This window comes from Dunckerocampus dactyliophorus, chromosome 19 (genome assembly GCF_027744805.1).
Source record: "Dunckerocampus dactyliophorus isolate RoL2022-P2 chromosome 19, RoL_Ddac_1.1, whole genome shotgun sequence".
Taxonomy (NCBI): Eukaryota; Metazoa; Chordata; class Actinopteri; order Syngnathiformes; family Syngnathidae; genus Dunckerocampus; species Dunckerocampus dactyliophorus.
The window spans coordinates 17393056-17410878 of NC_072837.1; the positions used below are offsets into that span (position 1 = coordinate 17393056).

At 41.6% G+C, this 17823-nt stretch overlaps 3 protein-coding genes across 19 annotated transcripts in view; 2 read left to right on the forward strand and 1 right to left on the reverse strand.

Annotated features, from left to right (window-relative positions):
- Positions 1-1744: 1744 nt before the first annotated feature.
- Positions 1745-6562, forward strand: LOC129171969 (vimentin A2-like). 6 transcript variants are annotated; one of them, XM_054761190.1, is made up of 8 exons: positions 1745-2083; positions 2186-2342; positions 4051-4185; positions 4269-4379; positions 4445-4555; positions 4617-4741; positions 4814-5047; positions 6355-6562. In XM_054761190.1, the coding sequence occupies exons 2-8, from the start codon at positions 2217-2219 to the stop codon at positions 6452-6454; spliced, it is 942 nt and encodes a 313-aa protein (XP_054617165.1). In that variant the 5' UTR covers positions 1745-2083; positions 2186-2216; the 3' UTR covers positions 6455-6562. The 6 variants fall into 6 exon arrangements, with proteins under 6 accessions (XP_054617165.1, XP_054617167.1, XP_054617168.1 ...); XM_054761192.1 differs by having other exon boundaries at positions 1745-3908; XM_054761193.1 differs by having other exon boundaries at positions 1745-3692; positions 3761-4185.
- Positions 6563-6583: 21 nt separating this feature from the next.
- LOC129171965 (phosphoacetylglucosamine mutase-like) lies at positions 6584-16179 on the reverse strand. 2 transcript variants are annotated; one of them, XM_054761182.1, is made up of 12 exons: positions 14633-16179; positions 14091-14299; positions 13813-13997; positions 13677-13744; positions 13474-13607; positions 13197-13389; positions 12399-12556; positions 12142-12324; positions 11944-12063; positions 11719-11841; positions 10884-11057; positions 6584-10815 (listed from the first exon to the last, which is right to left on the reverse strand). In XM_054761182.1, exons 2-12 carry the CDS (start codon positions 14295-14297, stop codon positions 10726-10728), a joined length of 1635 nt encoding a protein of 544 aa, XP_054617157.1. In that variant the 5' UTR covers positions 14298-14299; positions 14633-16179; the 3' UTR covers positions 6584-10725. The 2 variants fall into 2 exon arrangements, with proteins under 2 accessions (XP_054617157.1, XP_054617158.1); XM_054761183.1 differs by having other exon boundaries at positions 14091-14242; positions 14633-16177.
- LOC129171963 (clathrin coat assembly protein AP180-like) overlaps positions 15462-17823 on the forward strand; it is a 30205-nt gene continuing 27843 nt past the window's right edge. For 9 of the 11 annotated variants that reach the window (XM_054761166.1, XM_054761167.1, XM_054761169.1 and 6 more), the window contains exons 1-2: positions 15464-15943; positions 16037-16277. In XM_054761166.1, the coding sequence (XP_054617141.1) occupies positions 16148-16277 (130 nt within the window). In that variant the 5' untranslated portion in view covers positions 15464-15943; positions 16037-16147. Of the gene's footprint in view, positions 15944-16036; positions 16278-17823 lie in introns of all 11 variants that reach the window. The other 2 variants (XM_054761177.1, XM_054761176.1) reach the window with 2 other exon arrangements.

Below are 17823 nucleotides of genomic sequence, written 5' to 3' on the forward strand. Positions count from 1 at the left end.
CATCTCTTTGCAGCATTCCAAGCTTTTTTGTTGCCCTTCTGGACAAATTTACGATTTGCATCAGTTACATGCGATACAGTTTTCTCAGATGAGGATCCAACACTCTGGTAACGATACAATGTAATACGGTTCATGCACTTGGACTACAATGCTGTACAGTACAATACTTTCCTCTCCTGTTATGATACAATACGATTCACTTCATTACGATTATGCTGTGACACAGTAGCAATATGATTCACTCAATTTAAGATGCAGTAGGATTCGCTTCATTCCACTTAGGATACAAAATGATTCACTATATTTACGAGAACAATTGACTCACTCCAATTACAATGCAATACAATTCAAATTCCAATATGATACGATCCACTGCAATTGCAACATAATTAGGACATGAAATGGTACGATACAATTCACTCTGCTCCAGATACATGGTTCACTCCACTTTCACTCCACTTTCCACTCAGTGATATAATATGATTCAGTCTGTTCACGATACAATACAATTCACTCTGTTCACAATGCAATACGATTCACTCCATTCACAATACAATTTCATTCACTTTGTTCAAGATGCAATGCGATTCACTGTGCTCATGATGCAATACAATTCACTTCGTTCACGATGCAAAATGATTCACTCCGCTCGCGATGCAATATGATTCACTCCTTTCACAATGCAATACGATTCACTCCGTTCACGATGCAATACGATTCACTCCATTCATGATGCAAAACGATTGACTCTGTTTGCAATGCAATACGATTCAGTCCGCTAGTGATGCAATATTATTCACTCTGTTCACGATGTAATACGATTCACTCCGTTTGCATTACAAAAAGATTCACTCTGTTCACAATGCAATGTGATTCACTCTGTTCACGATGCAATATGATTCACTCCGTTCACAATGCAATACGATAACTCCATTCACAATGTATTACAATTCACTCTGTTCACGACGCAATACGATTCACTCTGTTTGCGTTGCAAAACAATTCACTCATCTCGCAATGCAATACGATTGACTCCTTTCATGATGCAATACAATTCACCAGTTCATGATGCAAAACAGTTCACTCTGTTTAGGATGCAATATGATTCACTCCATTCGAGATGCAATACAATTCACTCAGCTTGTGATGCAAAACGATTCACTCCGGTCACGATGCAATACGTGATATCGTGATATCCATTCACGATTTGCGTCGCAAAACAATTCACTCATCTCGCAATGCAATACGATTGACTCCTTTCGCGATGCAATACAATTCACTCCATTCACTACGCAATGCGATTAGATCTGATGGTGATTGGAGTGAGTCGTATTCTAAGTGGAATGAAGTGAATCATATCACATCTAGTCTGACGACAGCTGTCCTATCTAGTCTTTGAGCATGACACGATGAAGCTGGCTCGGATGAGAGGCACGAAAGGAAATCGTTTTTGTTTTTTGGTTGTTTTTTTTTACGTTTAAAGCTAAATCCATAATGTATTTCATGTATGCTATCCAAGGCATACTTTCGATGCGTATTCTTGGTGTGGGATACACCAAGGCACGGAGCAACAGTAATGAAAATCAGTAAGTTGAAGTTTGAGACTGTAAATCTGTAAAAAAAATAATAATAATGCAGTTAATACAAAAAGAAAAGTAATTTCCTCACCTTGTCACCTTGTGCTTTATGACTTCATGAAATGATTTTAAAGTTGCTGCGTTGGCATGGGGATGCAGTCCACCGTGTTGAAAGTCCTTTTTGGCTTTGCCACCTGAGCAAAAGCCCACGGAGGCCTCGTTTTTCCGAAAAGGTGACGCTGGTGTTTGTGGTCTTGGCGGTGTGGTTGCCGCGTAACGAGTACAGCATTCCGTCTGCCAGACGAACTCGTGCACCTTCTGCAGGTTAGACAACAGCAGCCACCGACTGGACAAAAGTGTTGGGACACGCGCAGGAGGTCAAAAGTGAAGAAAATGTGGGGTCTTTGCAGCTTTAACAGGAACAACACAACATCATAATTAGATGAGCACTTTTTCCATGACGGCAGCGCATCTTCATCATGGCCAGGATGTATTTTTAGACTCGAGTGGGTGTTTTTTTAAAATCTTTCTCCATCTAAATGCTATAAAAACACCAATCTGCTGCTATGCTGATTTTTGAAATGTACTCATGTGTTCCTGTGTGCAAGACGCCTACTCCTTTTGAACGACACGCGATGGATGCTCGTGAAAAGGATGGATTACGTGTCGTACGTAAGCCAAGAAGAGCGGGCGAGTATGCTAGTTGGAGTAGCATCATCATCGTGGTCATCCAGCCTTTGGTCGTTTATCAAAGCGAGAACACGAGTGGGTTTGAGCATCAAGAGAGGACGTTTCATGTTTTCACAGGAAAAAAAAAAGATGAAAAGTTTGAGGTGAAGACGAGCAAGCAGAGGCGAGGTGATGATGTCATCAACGTGATGACACGCTAGTCGTTAGCAGCTGGTCATCCAACAAGACGTATTCCAACAACACACAACACCATTCAGCCAAGTCAACACTGTCTTCCTCTCCTCCTCCTACTCTCCTTCTATGTCTCCAGCGCCTCCTTCTACTTCTCCTGCTCCTTCTCATCTTTGTTCTTCTCCTCCTCATTGAACTTCTTCTCTTGGTCGGTCTCTTCTTTCTTCTTCTTCTCCTCCTTCTTTGTTATTCTCCTCCTTGTCTTGCTTCTCCTCCTCTGTCTCTTCTTCTCCGATTTCTCCCTCTCCTGCCACTCTTCTTTCATCTTCTCCTATTTCTCGTCTTTCTTCTTCCTACTCCGACTTCCTCTTGTCTCTTTTTTCTTCTCCTCCTTCTTTTTTATTCTCCTTCTCCTCCTTCTCATCTTTCTTCTTCTCCTCTGCCTTCTTCTCCCCTGAACACTGTATTCTTCTTCTCCTTCATCTCCTCTTCTCCTCCTCCTCCTACGCCATCTCCTGCTTCTCTTCTGTCTTCTTCTTCTTCCTCCCTCCTCTCCATCTTTTCTTTCATTCTCTCCTCCTCCTCTTCCTTGTCTTTCTTTTTCTCTACCTTCTCTTCTTCTTCTCCTCCTTCTCTTCTTCTTTTGCCTTTTCTTCTCCCTTCTTCTCCTTCTTCTCCGCCTTCTCTTCTTCTTTTGCCTTTTCTTCTCCCTTCTTCTCCTTCTTCTCATCTTTCTTCTTCTCCTCTTTCCTCATCCTCCTTCTCTCCTCCTTTTCCTGCTTCGCTTGTTTCTTCTTGTCCTTCTTCCCCTTCATCTTCTAGTGCTTCTCCTCCTTCTATTTATTCTTCTTCATCTGTTTCTTTGTCCTCCTCTTTTTCCGTTTCTCATATTTCCTCTTCTCTTGTCCTTTTTTCTCGTTCTCTTCTTTTCCTCCTTCCTCTTTATCCTCTACTCTTCCTTCCCCTTCTTCTTTGTCTGCCTCTTTTTTCTTCTGTTTCCCATCCTTCTCCTTCTCCTCGTTCGTCGTCTTCTTCTTCAGTCAGCAGCAGGGACTGCAAGAGGAAGTGGGTGCTTCAGGGACGGCCACAAGAAGTATGGTGTTGGTAAAACCCGTGCTAAATATGCTTTCAGGGTACATTCTTGTTGTTTGTAAGAAAAAGCTACACTGACGAAGAAAATGATAGATGACTATAAAGCTACGTCACAGCTTTCCATTTTGCACGTGTCCCCAGACAACATCTGCACTTTGTTTGGTGAGTGCTTGAATCTTCTGCTATCACTGCTTCCCCGGCCACCATCACACTTTTCCCCATCCACGCAGGAGCATAAACAGAAAGCGTAAAAAGGAAGACGGACGAAGGAGAAGCTTTTGCGTCACCATCACGACGGCGTGTCGCAGCGCCCGCAGCCGCCGCTCCGGTCGTCACTTTCTATTATTTATCTGCCCCCAGTCTACGGGGAAGGACGCGGTAGTGTCAAAAGCACATAAAATAGGATGTCTTACATCTTGTACATCAACAATAATAATAGTGCATACAGTAAGCATAGTACTGTCATTTGATTTTACAGTATTGTGTGGAGTGTTTCACGTTGTTTCTGTTCCACCAAAAGGAAATCGAGGAGCTGATGCAGAAGATCTCCTCAGCCACCTCTAAAATTGACCTGACCTTTGGTGTTCCGGATCTGGCCTCCGCTCTAAAGCAGATCCAGTCTCAGTACGACTGCATCGCCGCTAAAAACCTCCAGGTGGGCTGCAGCAGTTGAAGCCAGGCAGCATCTTTGAAGTGACTTCATCTGCAGAGATGATGGTTTTGGTTTTTACTCTGCAGGACATGGACGCTTGGTACAAAGCAAAGTTTCAGGACCTGAGCAACGCCTCCAGCAAGCACGTCCAAAGTTTTCGCAGTCTGAGGGAGGAGATGGGCTGTTACAAGAAGGATGTGAGTACTGCTTACTTCAATTCTCTGCCTGAGAAAAGGTGAAAACATGTTGTTTTTGGGAGTAGATTCTCATCAAGGAGCGAGAGCTGGATGCACTCAAGACAAGGAACGCATACTTGGAGGCTCTGATTCGTGACTCTTTGGACAAATACAAGGAGAAAGAGCAAGAACTGCAGGTATTTACGCCATTAAACACTAAAAAGTCTTTAAAGAAAAAACAAATTTTGCTTGGCGCAGGAGCGCATCGAAGCGCTCAAGCTGGAGTTGAAGGTGACCAAGGAGAAGATCGCTTTGCTTCTACGAGAACATCAGGATTTGCTGAACGTCAAGATGGCTCTGGAGATTGAGATTACAACCTACAGGTGTGACAATTACACAATACACTAAATGGACAAAAGGCGCAAAAGTGACCTGGCATTTTCTCTCTTCACCAGGAAACTGATTGAAGGTGAAGACCACCGTCTGAGCACGATGGTCTGCAGCCTGTCTCTGAGTCCAGCATCCACAACACTGGTGGTCTCAGACAGTGACCCCTCCCCACCGGTGGCCGTCGACGCACCCGCGATGGAGGTGGAGGGAGCTCCGAGTGGCAGTGAAGCTGGCGCGGAGGACGCCACACCGCCATCCGAAAGAGCCAATGAGGACAAGGCCACGGAAACGTCTGAAAGGTAGAGCAGTGGCACATCTGCCATCTAGTGGCTCCTCTTTTAAATTCACTTTGCCAGGCTGTTGTTTACACACGAACAGAATTCAGTCCTGCCCACAAAGTGAACAGAAAAGGGGTTCTATTTCTGGTCCATTTCAGGTCTCAAGAGGCTCCAGTTCAATCCAATGGTAATGTAAGGCAAAGTGAACCTGGACCACTTTGTATTCACATTGCACATGTTAGACAAACCACTTTAAGGGAGTAATGAAGCAACACAACTGAGACCGGTCTCAGGTCGACTCACTTTAGACATTTTCACATTCGGTCCCTTTAAAAAAAAAAAAAAAACTTGTACAACTTGTGTTCATATTGCATGGTCATTTGAAAGAGGATTCAGGTCTGTTTATGGTCCACCTCTGTCAATATACAAGGCTAAGTGAACCTGAACCACTTTGTGGTCACATGGTACACCCACTCCAAGAAACCGAAGCACACTGAACTTATGCTGGTGTCAATTTGGTTCATTCCAGGAGGGTTTGAGGCTGTTTTCACATGTACTATGTGGTCCCTCATAAATGAAATGTGTTGGGTTGACACCAAAAAGTGACCCAGTTCCTGTTGTGTTTACTTCATTGTGATCTAACTTTAAAAAGGAGCCTTAATTTATTATATAAGCTAAAAAGAACCTGGACCACGTTGTGTCCACATTAAAAGGCAGTCTACAGTCGTCCCTCGTTTATAGCGGTTAATTGGTTAATTTCCGCGATATAGGATTCATTGTTGATAAATGGGAATACTTTTGTAGTTAGGACATAGAAAACCCATTTATGACTTTAAATATGGATTTTAACATGAAATAACACTCACATAGTCACCTTTACACTCCTATTATTCTTTGCTTACAACACGCTGTTCAACGCTTATGCTGCAGGGACTTGAGACGGCCGCCAGCTAGCAAGCTAATCAGTTAGCCTCAAATGATCTTTTTCTAAACTTAAGCCAAAAACGTGCCACTTACACACTGAATTGGAGGAGAAGTCTTTTTCACTTTATCATGTCGAACATGCCATGGCTGACTTCATGCAGGGTTAAGGTAATGTAAGGTAATGTCTCAATGTTTTGTACTTGTACAGTATTTCAATATGTTTTGACTAATAATAGACCATAGTCTACCACCAAACTGCCATCATTTATTCATTAATTAATTAAAAAAAACGCAATACAGTGAAGGATAATCAAACCACGATATTGCAAGGGGTGACTGTAATCATACTCGCAGTGTATCTTAATCCTATTTTTCCCCTTGTTGTGACCCTTCTGTCTCCCCAGGACAGTTAGGACAGACGGGGAAACTAACAAGAGCGACACACATGAGCGTACCTTCAGCACTTCCGAAACTGCTGCTGCTGATGACGCAAAGGAAGAATAAAACTACCCAACCTCCCCCCACTTAGCAACCTGATATTCTATCTAACGTGCTTCACTCCCGTGTGTGTGTGTGTGTTTGGATGACTTATTTTACAATAAACACAAATGACAACGCAAGAAACGAGAACAAATGGTGTATGTATTTTTGCATTATTTATTTCCAGTTCCACCCAGGAATCGTTAGAACAGATGTAAACAGATGTGATTGTTTTATTATTTACAAAATTAAAAAGGCAATTTACACAGTAGATCAAATGTTAATGGAGACTGGGAGTGTAAAAATGACCCAGGAATTAACGACAGTTATTATGTAGCGGTGTAATGGTACATGTATTCGTAATCTGATTTTCCCGGTACAGTACAGAAGCGTACCACTATCCCACATCGCACACATTGAGTTAGAGCCAGGAAGTGTGTCTTGTGTCACGCGTATAAACAAATACAGAGCAGTACCATAGTGCCAAGGAGAAGCCACAGCCCACATTGTCAGAGACAAGTGGATACGACCAAAGCAGTGTGCAGCAATTTGTTCCCAAACAAGCACCAGAACACCAGAACAAGCAAAAGTACTAATGGTCAGGAGTCTGAAGGATCTGGAGAAACTAATATAATACAAATTGTCTTATTGATAATAGCTCATGATTGACCTCATGACGATGGTAGCTGGTTAACATATGTAGACATTATACTACTACATTTCATAACACATACAAACAATATTGGAGGAAGACATAGACCCAGACACAAACTTCTTTTCTCATATCAGAAATGACTGCTGCTACTATACAGATGAACAATACAATGACAACTTTAATATAGGCAATCAGTTGTCAATCATTCACATTAATAGTAGAAGTATGTATGCAAATTATAATAACATCAAACAATACTTGAGTCTATTTAAGGAACCCTTTAAAATAATCGCTATCTCAGAAACTTGGATTAATGACTACAAAGGCGTGGACTTTGAGCTGGAAGGTTATGACATGAACTACGTCAATAGGAACAACAAAAGTGGAGGAGGAGTGGCTGTGTATGTGGATAAAAATCTGATTTATAAAGTGGTAAAGAACATGTCAATTGCTATTGATAACATTCTAGAATGCATAACTATTGAAATCAGTAAAGAGAAAAGTAAAAATGTACTAATAAGTTGTATATACAGAACACCTAAGTCTAGCATTGAAATATTTGAGGATTGGATCAAAGCAACATTGACAGACACTAGCCAAAAAATAATCTTTTTATGTGGAGATTTCAATATTGACCTTCTAAATTCAAACAACCAAAACAGAAAAGATAACTTTATAGATACAATGAACAGTTTACGTCTTTATCCAAAAATCACCAGGCCAAGCAGAATTACAGATCACAGCGCAACATTAATTGACAACATATTTACCAATGATTTCGACGACAACACGACAAGTGGACTGTTAATTAATGATATTACTGACCATCTTCCGGTGTTTACGATTTATAATGAAAACTATAAAAAGAGAAAGAAGGACGATATCAGGACAGTCAGAAGATCACATACAGAGGAAAGTATTAGTGCTTTTAGGAAAGATTTGGAAAAACAAAGATGGGAGTGCGTATATAGTGAGAATGATGTGAACGAGGCGTATAAAAACTTTCTTAATGTCTACATGAAGTGCTATAACAGACATTGTCCACTGAGAGAAGTATTTAATAAGCAAAGGAAGAGAAATCAGCCATGGATGACCAAGGGACTACTAAATGCCTGTAAGAAGAAAAATACACTATATAGGAGATTTATCATTCTAAAAAATATATAAAGCATACAAAAATAAGTTAACAAACATCCTGAGAGTGTGTAGGAAAGACTATTATAGTCAATTATTAATCAAGAATAAAAACAACACTAGAGCAACATGGGGCATTCTAAACAGTATTATACGGAACGGTGCAAAGAAAGACTACCCTCTTTATTTTATAGATAGAAATGATAAATATGATAATATGAATCAGGTAGTTGAAAAGTTCAACAACTACTTCGTAAATATTGGACCGGAACTGGAAACAAAGATCCCAAATTACCCACCAGTAGAAGAAAGAAATGAGATCATAGACAAGAATCCCAATTCCATGTTCCTCACTAACGTCACACAAAAGGAAATCATTGATATTGTCAACAAATTCAAAGCAAAAACATCAACCGATTGCAACGGAATAGAAATGGAAACGATAAAAAGGGTTATAAATGAGATTGTACAACCGCTAACGTACCTTAGCAACCTATCATTCCAGACAGGTAAATTCCCAAATAAAATGAAAATAGCTAAAGTAGTTCCAATCTTTAAAAATGGAAACAAACATCAATTCATAAATTACCGACCAGTGTCCTTACTGCCACAATTTTCCAAAATCATTGAAAAACTATTTAATAACAGGTTGGACAATTTTATAAAAAAAATGAGTTACTCACGGAGAGTCAATACGGATACAGAAGCAACATTTCAACTTCCATGGCACTGATAGAAATTACAGAGGAAATCACCAATGCTATAGATCATAGAAAGTGCACGGCTGCAGTATTTATGGATTTAACAAAAGCCTTTGACACAATTAATCATGATATTCTAATCACTAAACTAGAAAGGTATGGAATCAGAGGGTTAGTCTTGAACTGGGTTAAAAGCTACTTAGCTGACAGGAGGCAATATGTGAAGCTAGGAGAACATACGTCCGAGGAGTTAAACATATCATGCGGCGTTCCCCAGGGGTCAATTCTAGGACCAAAACTATTCAATCTATATATAAACGACATCTGTCAAGTCCCAAGAGACCTAAAGCTAGTATTATTTGCAGACGATACAATCGCATTATGTTCTGGAGACAGCACACCAGAGCTAGTACAACACATCACAGATGAACTAACTCTACTAAAAAGATGGTTTGATAAAAACAGACTATCACTGAACCTCAGTGAAACTAAAGTAATGCTATTTGGTAAGTGTAAAAAGGAAACGTACCAGCAAATACAAATTGATGGGGTAGACATTGACAGGGTAAACAAAAATAAATTTCTCGGGGTTATAATAGATGAGAAGATGAACTGGAAATCTCACATTAAAAATGTAAAACATAAAGTGGCAAGAAACACCTCAATACTGAATAAAGCTAAATTTGTCCTTGACCAAAAAGCACTACATACGCTCTACTGTTCACTGATATTACCATATCTAACTTACTGTGCCGAGTTATGGGGCAATAACTATAAAAGTGCACTTCAGCCACTAACTGTGCTACAAAAAAGGTCACTCAGGATCATCCATAATGCTGCTTACAGAGAACACACAAATTCCTTATTTATAAAATCACAATTATTAAAATTTGCGGATCTAGTAAACCTTCAGACGGCTAAAATTATGCATAAAGCAAACAATAACCTTCTACCGAAAAATGTAAAACAATTCTTATCAACAAGAGAGGAGAAATATGATCTGAGAGGAAAATTTAACCTAAAACACCTTTATGCACGGACAACACTGAAAACTTTCAGCATTTCTGTATGTGGAATCAAGTTGTGGAACGGATTGAATAAGGAACTCAAACAATGCACAACAATGAGCCATTTTAAGAAAAAGTACAAGCAGTTGATGTTCACAAAATACAAAGAAGAAGAGACCTGAACCACTGTGTACATACAATACTACATCTAACCATTACTATACTGACTATTAACTTTTCATTGTGGTGACTACATGGTCTGTACTCATTCATTGTCAATCAAACACTTCTTCAATCATTCTATCAGTTATCATTATGCCTGTAGCTTCCTTTTAGTAAGTGAAAACCTTGTTATGATCGCACTACATTGTCATGTAGCCTTACAAAGCATACCTGGAAGAACAAGAGGGAGTGAATGTATTGCAATTGATGTGAAGCTGATGAGGGGTAGGATTAAATAAGCTTTGCTTCTTCCTACTCCTTTTTGGACATGCAAAACTGTGAACTGTATTGTGTGATGTGCAACTGTTTGACTTGTATGCATGTTCAAGATGAATTAAAACCATGAACCATGAACCAAAATTAACCCAACAAGAACAACAAAGTACATTTCCTGTAATAAAAATACCCTTGATTGTGTTTCTAATGCTTTCGTAGTGTCGTAGTGGTGTGATAATGATGGCAGGTATAACGTCACCTCAGCAAAAAGCTACAAGTACACTATTACACGTACAGTGCGAGGTTTGAGCATGTCTGCTTCCAGTCTTTTTCAAATACAAAACAGTGTTGTTTTGTTGTCTAGTGCAAAGGTTTGGGTTCGTCTCCCACCCCCCCAGCGAGGCGATACACTGCAAGGCTGACTTCATGTGCAAGGGAGTCAGCACTCTCCTAAAACCAAACACACAGTGTAAGCAATGTACACAAATCCAGAAGAGTGTCAGAGGAAAGATTCCTACCTGAGTCTCGGCCTCGGCGTAAACTCTCACGACATCCTCTGTGCCAGACGGCCTCACGAAGGAGCGAGCGTGTCTGTATTTCTTCACCAGGCCGTCAATGGCGTCCTGCAGGCCCGCGGGGCTCACGGCGCGTCTCTCGGCGTCGGCCGTGTCAACCACCCTGCGTTCCGACACCTGTAGCGCACACAAAGCCACTCTACTCTATGTCTACAGTATGTGAATCAGCGTTAGCTGTACTACAGCAGAATATATGATACAAACAAAAGTAATGGGGTACACTGCTCAAAAAAATGGCCTCTGCCTCCATTAATCATTTGTCTACTTGAACAAAAAAAAAAATGCCACACCTCAAGTAAACATCTGCTTTAATACATTAATTTAAGAAATTATTTGTGATCAAAATCAACAAAAGCTCAATGTGATGAAGCTGCCGATAGCGATGGTTATTATTATAATGGTTATTATTAAACCGTATTCGATATCATTTTAATTTTCCTATTTTATTACTATAAAATAGTACTTTTTCTTTTTTCCACAAATACAGTACATTTAAATACCAACTTGTACAAATTGTCTAATAAATGCCCAGTACTCGCTGCAGTTGAGTACGTAAACGCCACTATTAATAATACCCTACTACTGTTAATACAGTATAAATACAGTATATGTGCCTGCCGTGTACAGTATAAATGTTATGTATAATTCAGCTTTGCCATGTGTCCCAGGACCTTTCCCCCCCCGGCAGTGCAGACTTCAACAAAAACAAATGAAGCTGCTTTGGTTATCAGTGAAAAAAGTGTTCCGGTGTTTGTTGGTGGTGTCAGAGAGGCCTTACCTTGACTTTCAGCTGCCTGTTGGGCAGGTCGGTGTAGATGGCGTCCCACTGCTGCACAGTCATTCCCTTCAGGGCTAATATAGCCTCTATTAGCAGCATGTCAGAGATGGCGTCACCTACAGTCTTTACGCAGTTAAACACAGCAAAATGATGTCAGCAATAGTATACATCCCTATTCAAAAGTGTGTGTGTGTGTGTGTGTGTGTGTGTGTGTGTGAGAGAGACCTGGTTAATGACATTGATGGTGTGCCGCAGCAGAAGAGCTGCTCTTTTCCTGGTGTCGTCTGTGTTTGGGTCGTCAGCGAGCTGCTTTATCTTCTCCTCAGCTGCCTTGCTGAACAGCACCTGACACCAACGCAGACACACAAGCTTGCGAGGTGCTTGTCGTGAAGTAGACTTTTCTCATTCATATGCGTCCCTCACCGTTCCGTGGCCGTTGGCCTCAAAGTACACCCCCGTGTCAAACTCCTGTGCCGCATGATGAAGGTGCTTCACTCCAGTCTTTGTGCACCTCACGATCACCTTCATGCTGTCTTCCAGGTAGTGTGTTGAGCTGCTGTTAGCGTACGCGGTTTGTACCACTGCTAACTTCAAATTCAGACCGGCCTTTAAAAGAATCATGTACACGTGTGAGCATTTTTGTTGCTACAGTACATTTATTTACTGTTTACGTGTCATACTTGGATGAGCAGCTCTTTCAGAAAAGTGCTGATGAGCGTTGCTATCTTGTCTCCATCCAGCAGATGGAAACGTCCATCTGAGCTGGTGTAGTAATATATGATGCGGTCGCCGTCGCCGTCAAATGAACAGCAGCGCTCGCCCGTGTTCACCTTTATGCCTTTTATGGACACAGTAAGATAGATTCATTAACATGATATTTAATAATCATTATTATATAATGATACTAATAATTACTATACTGTATATTATTCATTTATGTTAAATAATAATATTTACGTAATGTTTAGCCAGTCTTAGGATATTTAAAACTGTTCCTGTTAGGGATGCTCAGACAAGGGTTTTATGCTGCCAATTCCGATACCAATCATCCATGACTGAAATCAGCCGATACAAATACTGATCACATGGATTAACGATACATTTTTCAATTTATTTATGAGTGCTATTGGCCAGGTGTGCCGTATAAGGGAGAAAGGTTAGGGCAATGCCAAGGTCAGGCGGTGAGGCCTACGTTGGGGTAAGACACTACACTGCACGCAGGGATCGCTGCAGGCTGCAACAGTACGAGTCACAGGTGATCGGCTTTTGTGATCGGCTTTTGTAAACGGCGTTGAAAGGCATTAATTGGCATATGCCGATCACGTGCGTTTTCACGGAAATCGGCCGATACTGATCGGTGGCCGATCAATCGTAGCATCCCTAGTTCCAGTATTGGATCTCATTAAATTGTGTGGTTAATGAGCGCATTTCATGGCACCTTTTGCAAGTAAAATTGCATCTTAAGACAAAAATCACACCTGTTGGAAGTTTCTGCTGCACTTTCACAAAATCGGCACCACACTGGTGGTTGAGCTGTCCATCGCCGTGGTTGAAGAGCGAAACCTGCAACTCCCTCTTGAGGTGGTGCTCCATCTCGCGTACCTTCAGCGCACCGATGCCGTTGGCGCCGTCCACAGTCAGGTGCTTCTGGTCATCTGTGCGGTTGGGTGTCTGATGACACGATAAATGGATGGCAAAATCAAACACACATACGTTGAAATGAAGAATTAGCGTGACGTCGGAGAATTGTCTTACATTCTTGGTGAGCTCAATGAAAGCCTGGCAGAGTTTGCTGTAGTAGCCTTCCACTGTGGCCTCACCATAGAGCCCCTGTGTGTTGTGACAGCGCACCATGTAGTGGAGCTGTGGGGTGGTCACCAACCCATAATCTGAGGGGATATGACAAGGTAAAGTCTAAAAACAAACAAATAAGAAATGTAAAGGAAAATGATGCTAACCTTTGCTGTGACCATGCAGCGCATGCACTCCATCCAGCACTGCTTGTGAGAGGCTGTCACTGCTGCTCCTGTAGTGACATTTTTCAGAAGATATGAAGGACTAACTGTGCCAGCGTTTGGGAACGTTACACTATACCTGGTGTCTTTGCCCACAAACACAACTGCTTCCTGGCTCATGTCTATGCTTTCTTTCTCTATCATGTCTTCGAGCACGGAAGGTAACTCCTGCTGCTCCACGTTGGCCAGATGAGTGGCGTGGCCTTCCCATGCTGCAGTCAACATCTCACCCATGGGATCAATCAGCTTCACACCGTTGTCCTCCTACAAGTTCAGTCATAAAGGAATCATTAATGATCACTAATGATTCTGTGTCACAGAGAACGGACAACGAAACATGACTTGATCCCAGAGAACCTCAGGGTTGTGAGAGGCGGTGACCATGACTCCGATGGCTGCTTTCGTTTTTTTGGACCGCAGAGTGGCCACCAGCCCCATCCTGAACATGATGTGGTCCAGATGCTTGGCGTTGGTCCTGAAGCCAGCAGTGCCATACTGCAAAACCAAGCCTGCAGGTTTAGGATGCAAAGTGGACCGTTTTGACACTTCCTGAAAGTGTGCCATGGCTGAAACACATCACAGACACATCACTCAGTCAACTAAATATAATGCTAGGTCCAGCATTGGTAGCAGAAAGAAATACTATACTAAATGTCCTACTTGTGTGTTTCCAGTTAGAGGAAAATATACAAAAGTCTAGCTCTATCAATGCCGACTAGACCAGCAAGAAGAACAAGACGAGGGCAAAGTTTAAACTCAATAAAAGTGATTTAATATTACATGATACAACCAACTTGCACACACTCGCTGTAAATGGCTTAAATCTTACAAATCTGGTGCTAATAAACGCTGTAAACATCTTACTTTGACCCGTTAAAACAGTAAGTACTTTTACTCACCTATTGTGTAGTTTTCTATTCCCCGTAGTACTTGGCGACGTGGCCACACTTCCGGGTACGTCACCTTGAGGTGATGACAGGCGCTCGTGTCTCGAGTAGTTTCCTCGGATTACCTTAACGATATAAATATATAAAACAAAATGGATATGCTGCGTAAATTATGTTATTTTAGTGGGACGACTGGGAGAAAATGCAAGAATACAGAAGTAAGCTTCCGGGTGCCTCACGTGACGCATGACGTGTCAGTTTAATGAATCGACTAATTTCTTGGTAGCTATTAAATAAAAAAATATAAACATATACAATAACACTCACAGACATCGCGTCTTTTTACATCTCTATGAACTGACTGCAGGAAATACGAGAGAAATCAACGTTTTCGATCAACAGCCGGAGGAGGCTGGGAAATGGGAGTATTCTTGTGTGACGTCATTACGCTGGGCGACGTGATATCCGGGACCGGAAAGCCTTGCGTTTTTGTGCAAAATATACACCCCTATGGAAATAATAGCGATATTATGAATGCAATATGACACATTACGTATTAAAATGATATGAATACTGAAATTACGCCATGCATGTAACCAACAGGAGGTTAGACACGTCATTTCCAGTGCACTGCGCCAAAACAAAACAGGGACAGACTTAAATCGCGTTTACTGTGGGGTTTATAGTTGCAAATATGTGATGCTAAGGTTGAATGCAGCCGTGCATAAACCCATGTCACGGCCATTTATTAACCCTTTGTTGTGGCGCGCCGGCTGCTTGAACACTAAATAACCCACCGCCCATGTCCACTCCCCTTTAAGAGAGGTGGGCTGGTCCGTGTGTGTCACCCACCCGTGTCCAAGCATCCACTGGGGGGAGGAGTGTCTCCGTGTCCATACAGATAAAAGGCGTATATATAAAAAAAATAGCGCATGGAAGGAGAATAGGGATCCTGTCCCCTCCTCCTCGGCTTCTTGTACTGCGCACACTTTTTGCGCATTCGGTGCACATTTTCTGTCGCCGCAGAATCAAGGGAAGAACGCCGCAATTTTTTTTGATGATTATTTTTTTCCCTTTCTTTGAAGACGTCGTAAGAGGAATAATCCACATGCACCCCCGGGACGTAATATCGGACCTACCCATGGAATGTTAAGCAAAAAGGCGGATTTGTGTGTTATTTAGTTTCACACATTTGGGGGCTTAATATCAGCTGCAGGGCTCCCACCGCTAGTGGGGTGTTACATAACCGAGTGGCTTTAGCTGTCCGAGGTGCTGAAGGCGCACCGTGGTTGCCGAAAACCGGACAAGCCGTGAGCAAGTCACGTAAGTCGAACCACAAGAAACTCATTTTTTATCAGCACGAAGCCCCATTTGAAACAAATACCACATTTCCTGTGTCGTTTCCATCCAAACCAGGCAAGAAGAAGGTCAAAGGCCTGTTTGCTGCAGAACCACCTGGGAAGCTGCGGTGGGCGATATATAGATTGATTGTTTCTCCTGCGGTGAAGCATTCCAGAGGGGGTCCAAATGTCCGGGCAGACGCTCACGGACCGCATCGCCGCGGCCCAGTACCAGCTGACGGGCTCAGACATGGCCCGGGCCGTGTGCAAGGCCACCACTCATGAAGTGATGGCGCCCAAGAAGAAGCACCTGGACTGTAAGTCAAGCACAACATGCAGTTTAACTATTCACAAAATGTGCTCAAGGCAGCAGCATGCATGCACAATGGTGGTGTAATGAATTCAGGGGTGTCCAAGGTGCGGCCATGGGGGCATTTGCGGCCTGCTGCACATTGTAGTAATAATGAGAAATAAAATAACACATAAAAAACGAGGGAAATTGAGCAAAAAGGCACAACATAATGAGAAAATGCTGGGATAGCTAATAATAATGCAACTTTTTTTACTTGCAAAATAAAAAAATTCTACATGCTGTACTTCATCCTTTGATTTTTCAGCATGCAGCCCTGGGTGGAAATGTTTGGACACCACCCCTGAAAGAATTAAAGTAACCATGGCGATCCTCTAGCAAGGACGATACAAACCCAGACAGGCTATAGGCCAAGCCACAGAAACCACCTGGTTCATTATCACTTGCAACTAAATGACTCTGCAACCAGTCTGTGCTGCAGGCAGGCTAGCTGTTAGCATGGAGCATCTGCACAGTATTCACAATAGGCACTGCAGAAATGCCAATACATGGTGCAACAACAATGAGATAATAGAGACATAAAATCAACATTGAAAGTGTAATAATATCTGGTGATGGTGTTTTTAGCAGCGCTGTAATTGACAAATGCTAAGGAACCACCTGTGAGGTCCACCAATTGTGAATTCATGCCAAATTGAGCCGAATAAAGTTTAAAATAGCTAATGCTAGCCGCAAACAAGCTACCATCTGGCTAACCACTTTTTGCAGTGTCCTATTTGCTTTTTTTTGTGTTTTGCATTGCATCAGTGCTTAACTTATTGATACACTTTGAGGTTAAATTATTATTATTTTTTTAAATACCTGTCGTTAAAAGAAGTGTTATGATGGTGACAATTTGACCCTGGAACGGGTTATTGCCATTTCCATGACTTACGATGGCAAAATTGTTTTTTAATTCGCCCAGGAATTGTTTCACTTTGAATATTTGTCCGTCTTACTAGAATACAACTAGAAAGTAGATAATATAGACATCAACTCCAGATTGAGAGTACCTAACAAGAGTAGCAACTTTCAGCAGTGTGTTGTTTTGTTTTTCAGTGCATTAGTTGTCAGCGTTTGAGAAGGTTTATTCTAGTTAAACATATTAATATTAAGCTGGTTAACTTCTTGATACACTTTAACATTGAAACAAATTACCCGTGCAGGTAATTATTGCTATTTCCGTGCTTTCTTATGAGAAAATAGTATAACAGAACTTGACCGTCGCCACACGCCTAACCTTAACCCTTCCCAAAATTGACCCTAACCCCAGCCTCTAATCATAACCCACCTGCAAATCAATACAATGTACAAATGAAAGTGTTTTTCTACATAAAACATAAAAGCTAAATAAGAAGCTCCATTAACGGCTTTATCACAGCACAGGCAAACCAGGATGAATCACTACGACAGCCCGACGTAAAATATTGACTAATATTGACACGCAGAGCAACAGATATATTTTGATCTATCTATAAGTACACTTCACCGCCTTCTTGGACGAAGGCTACATA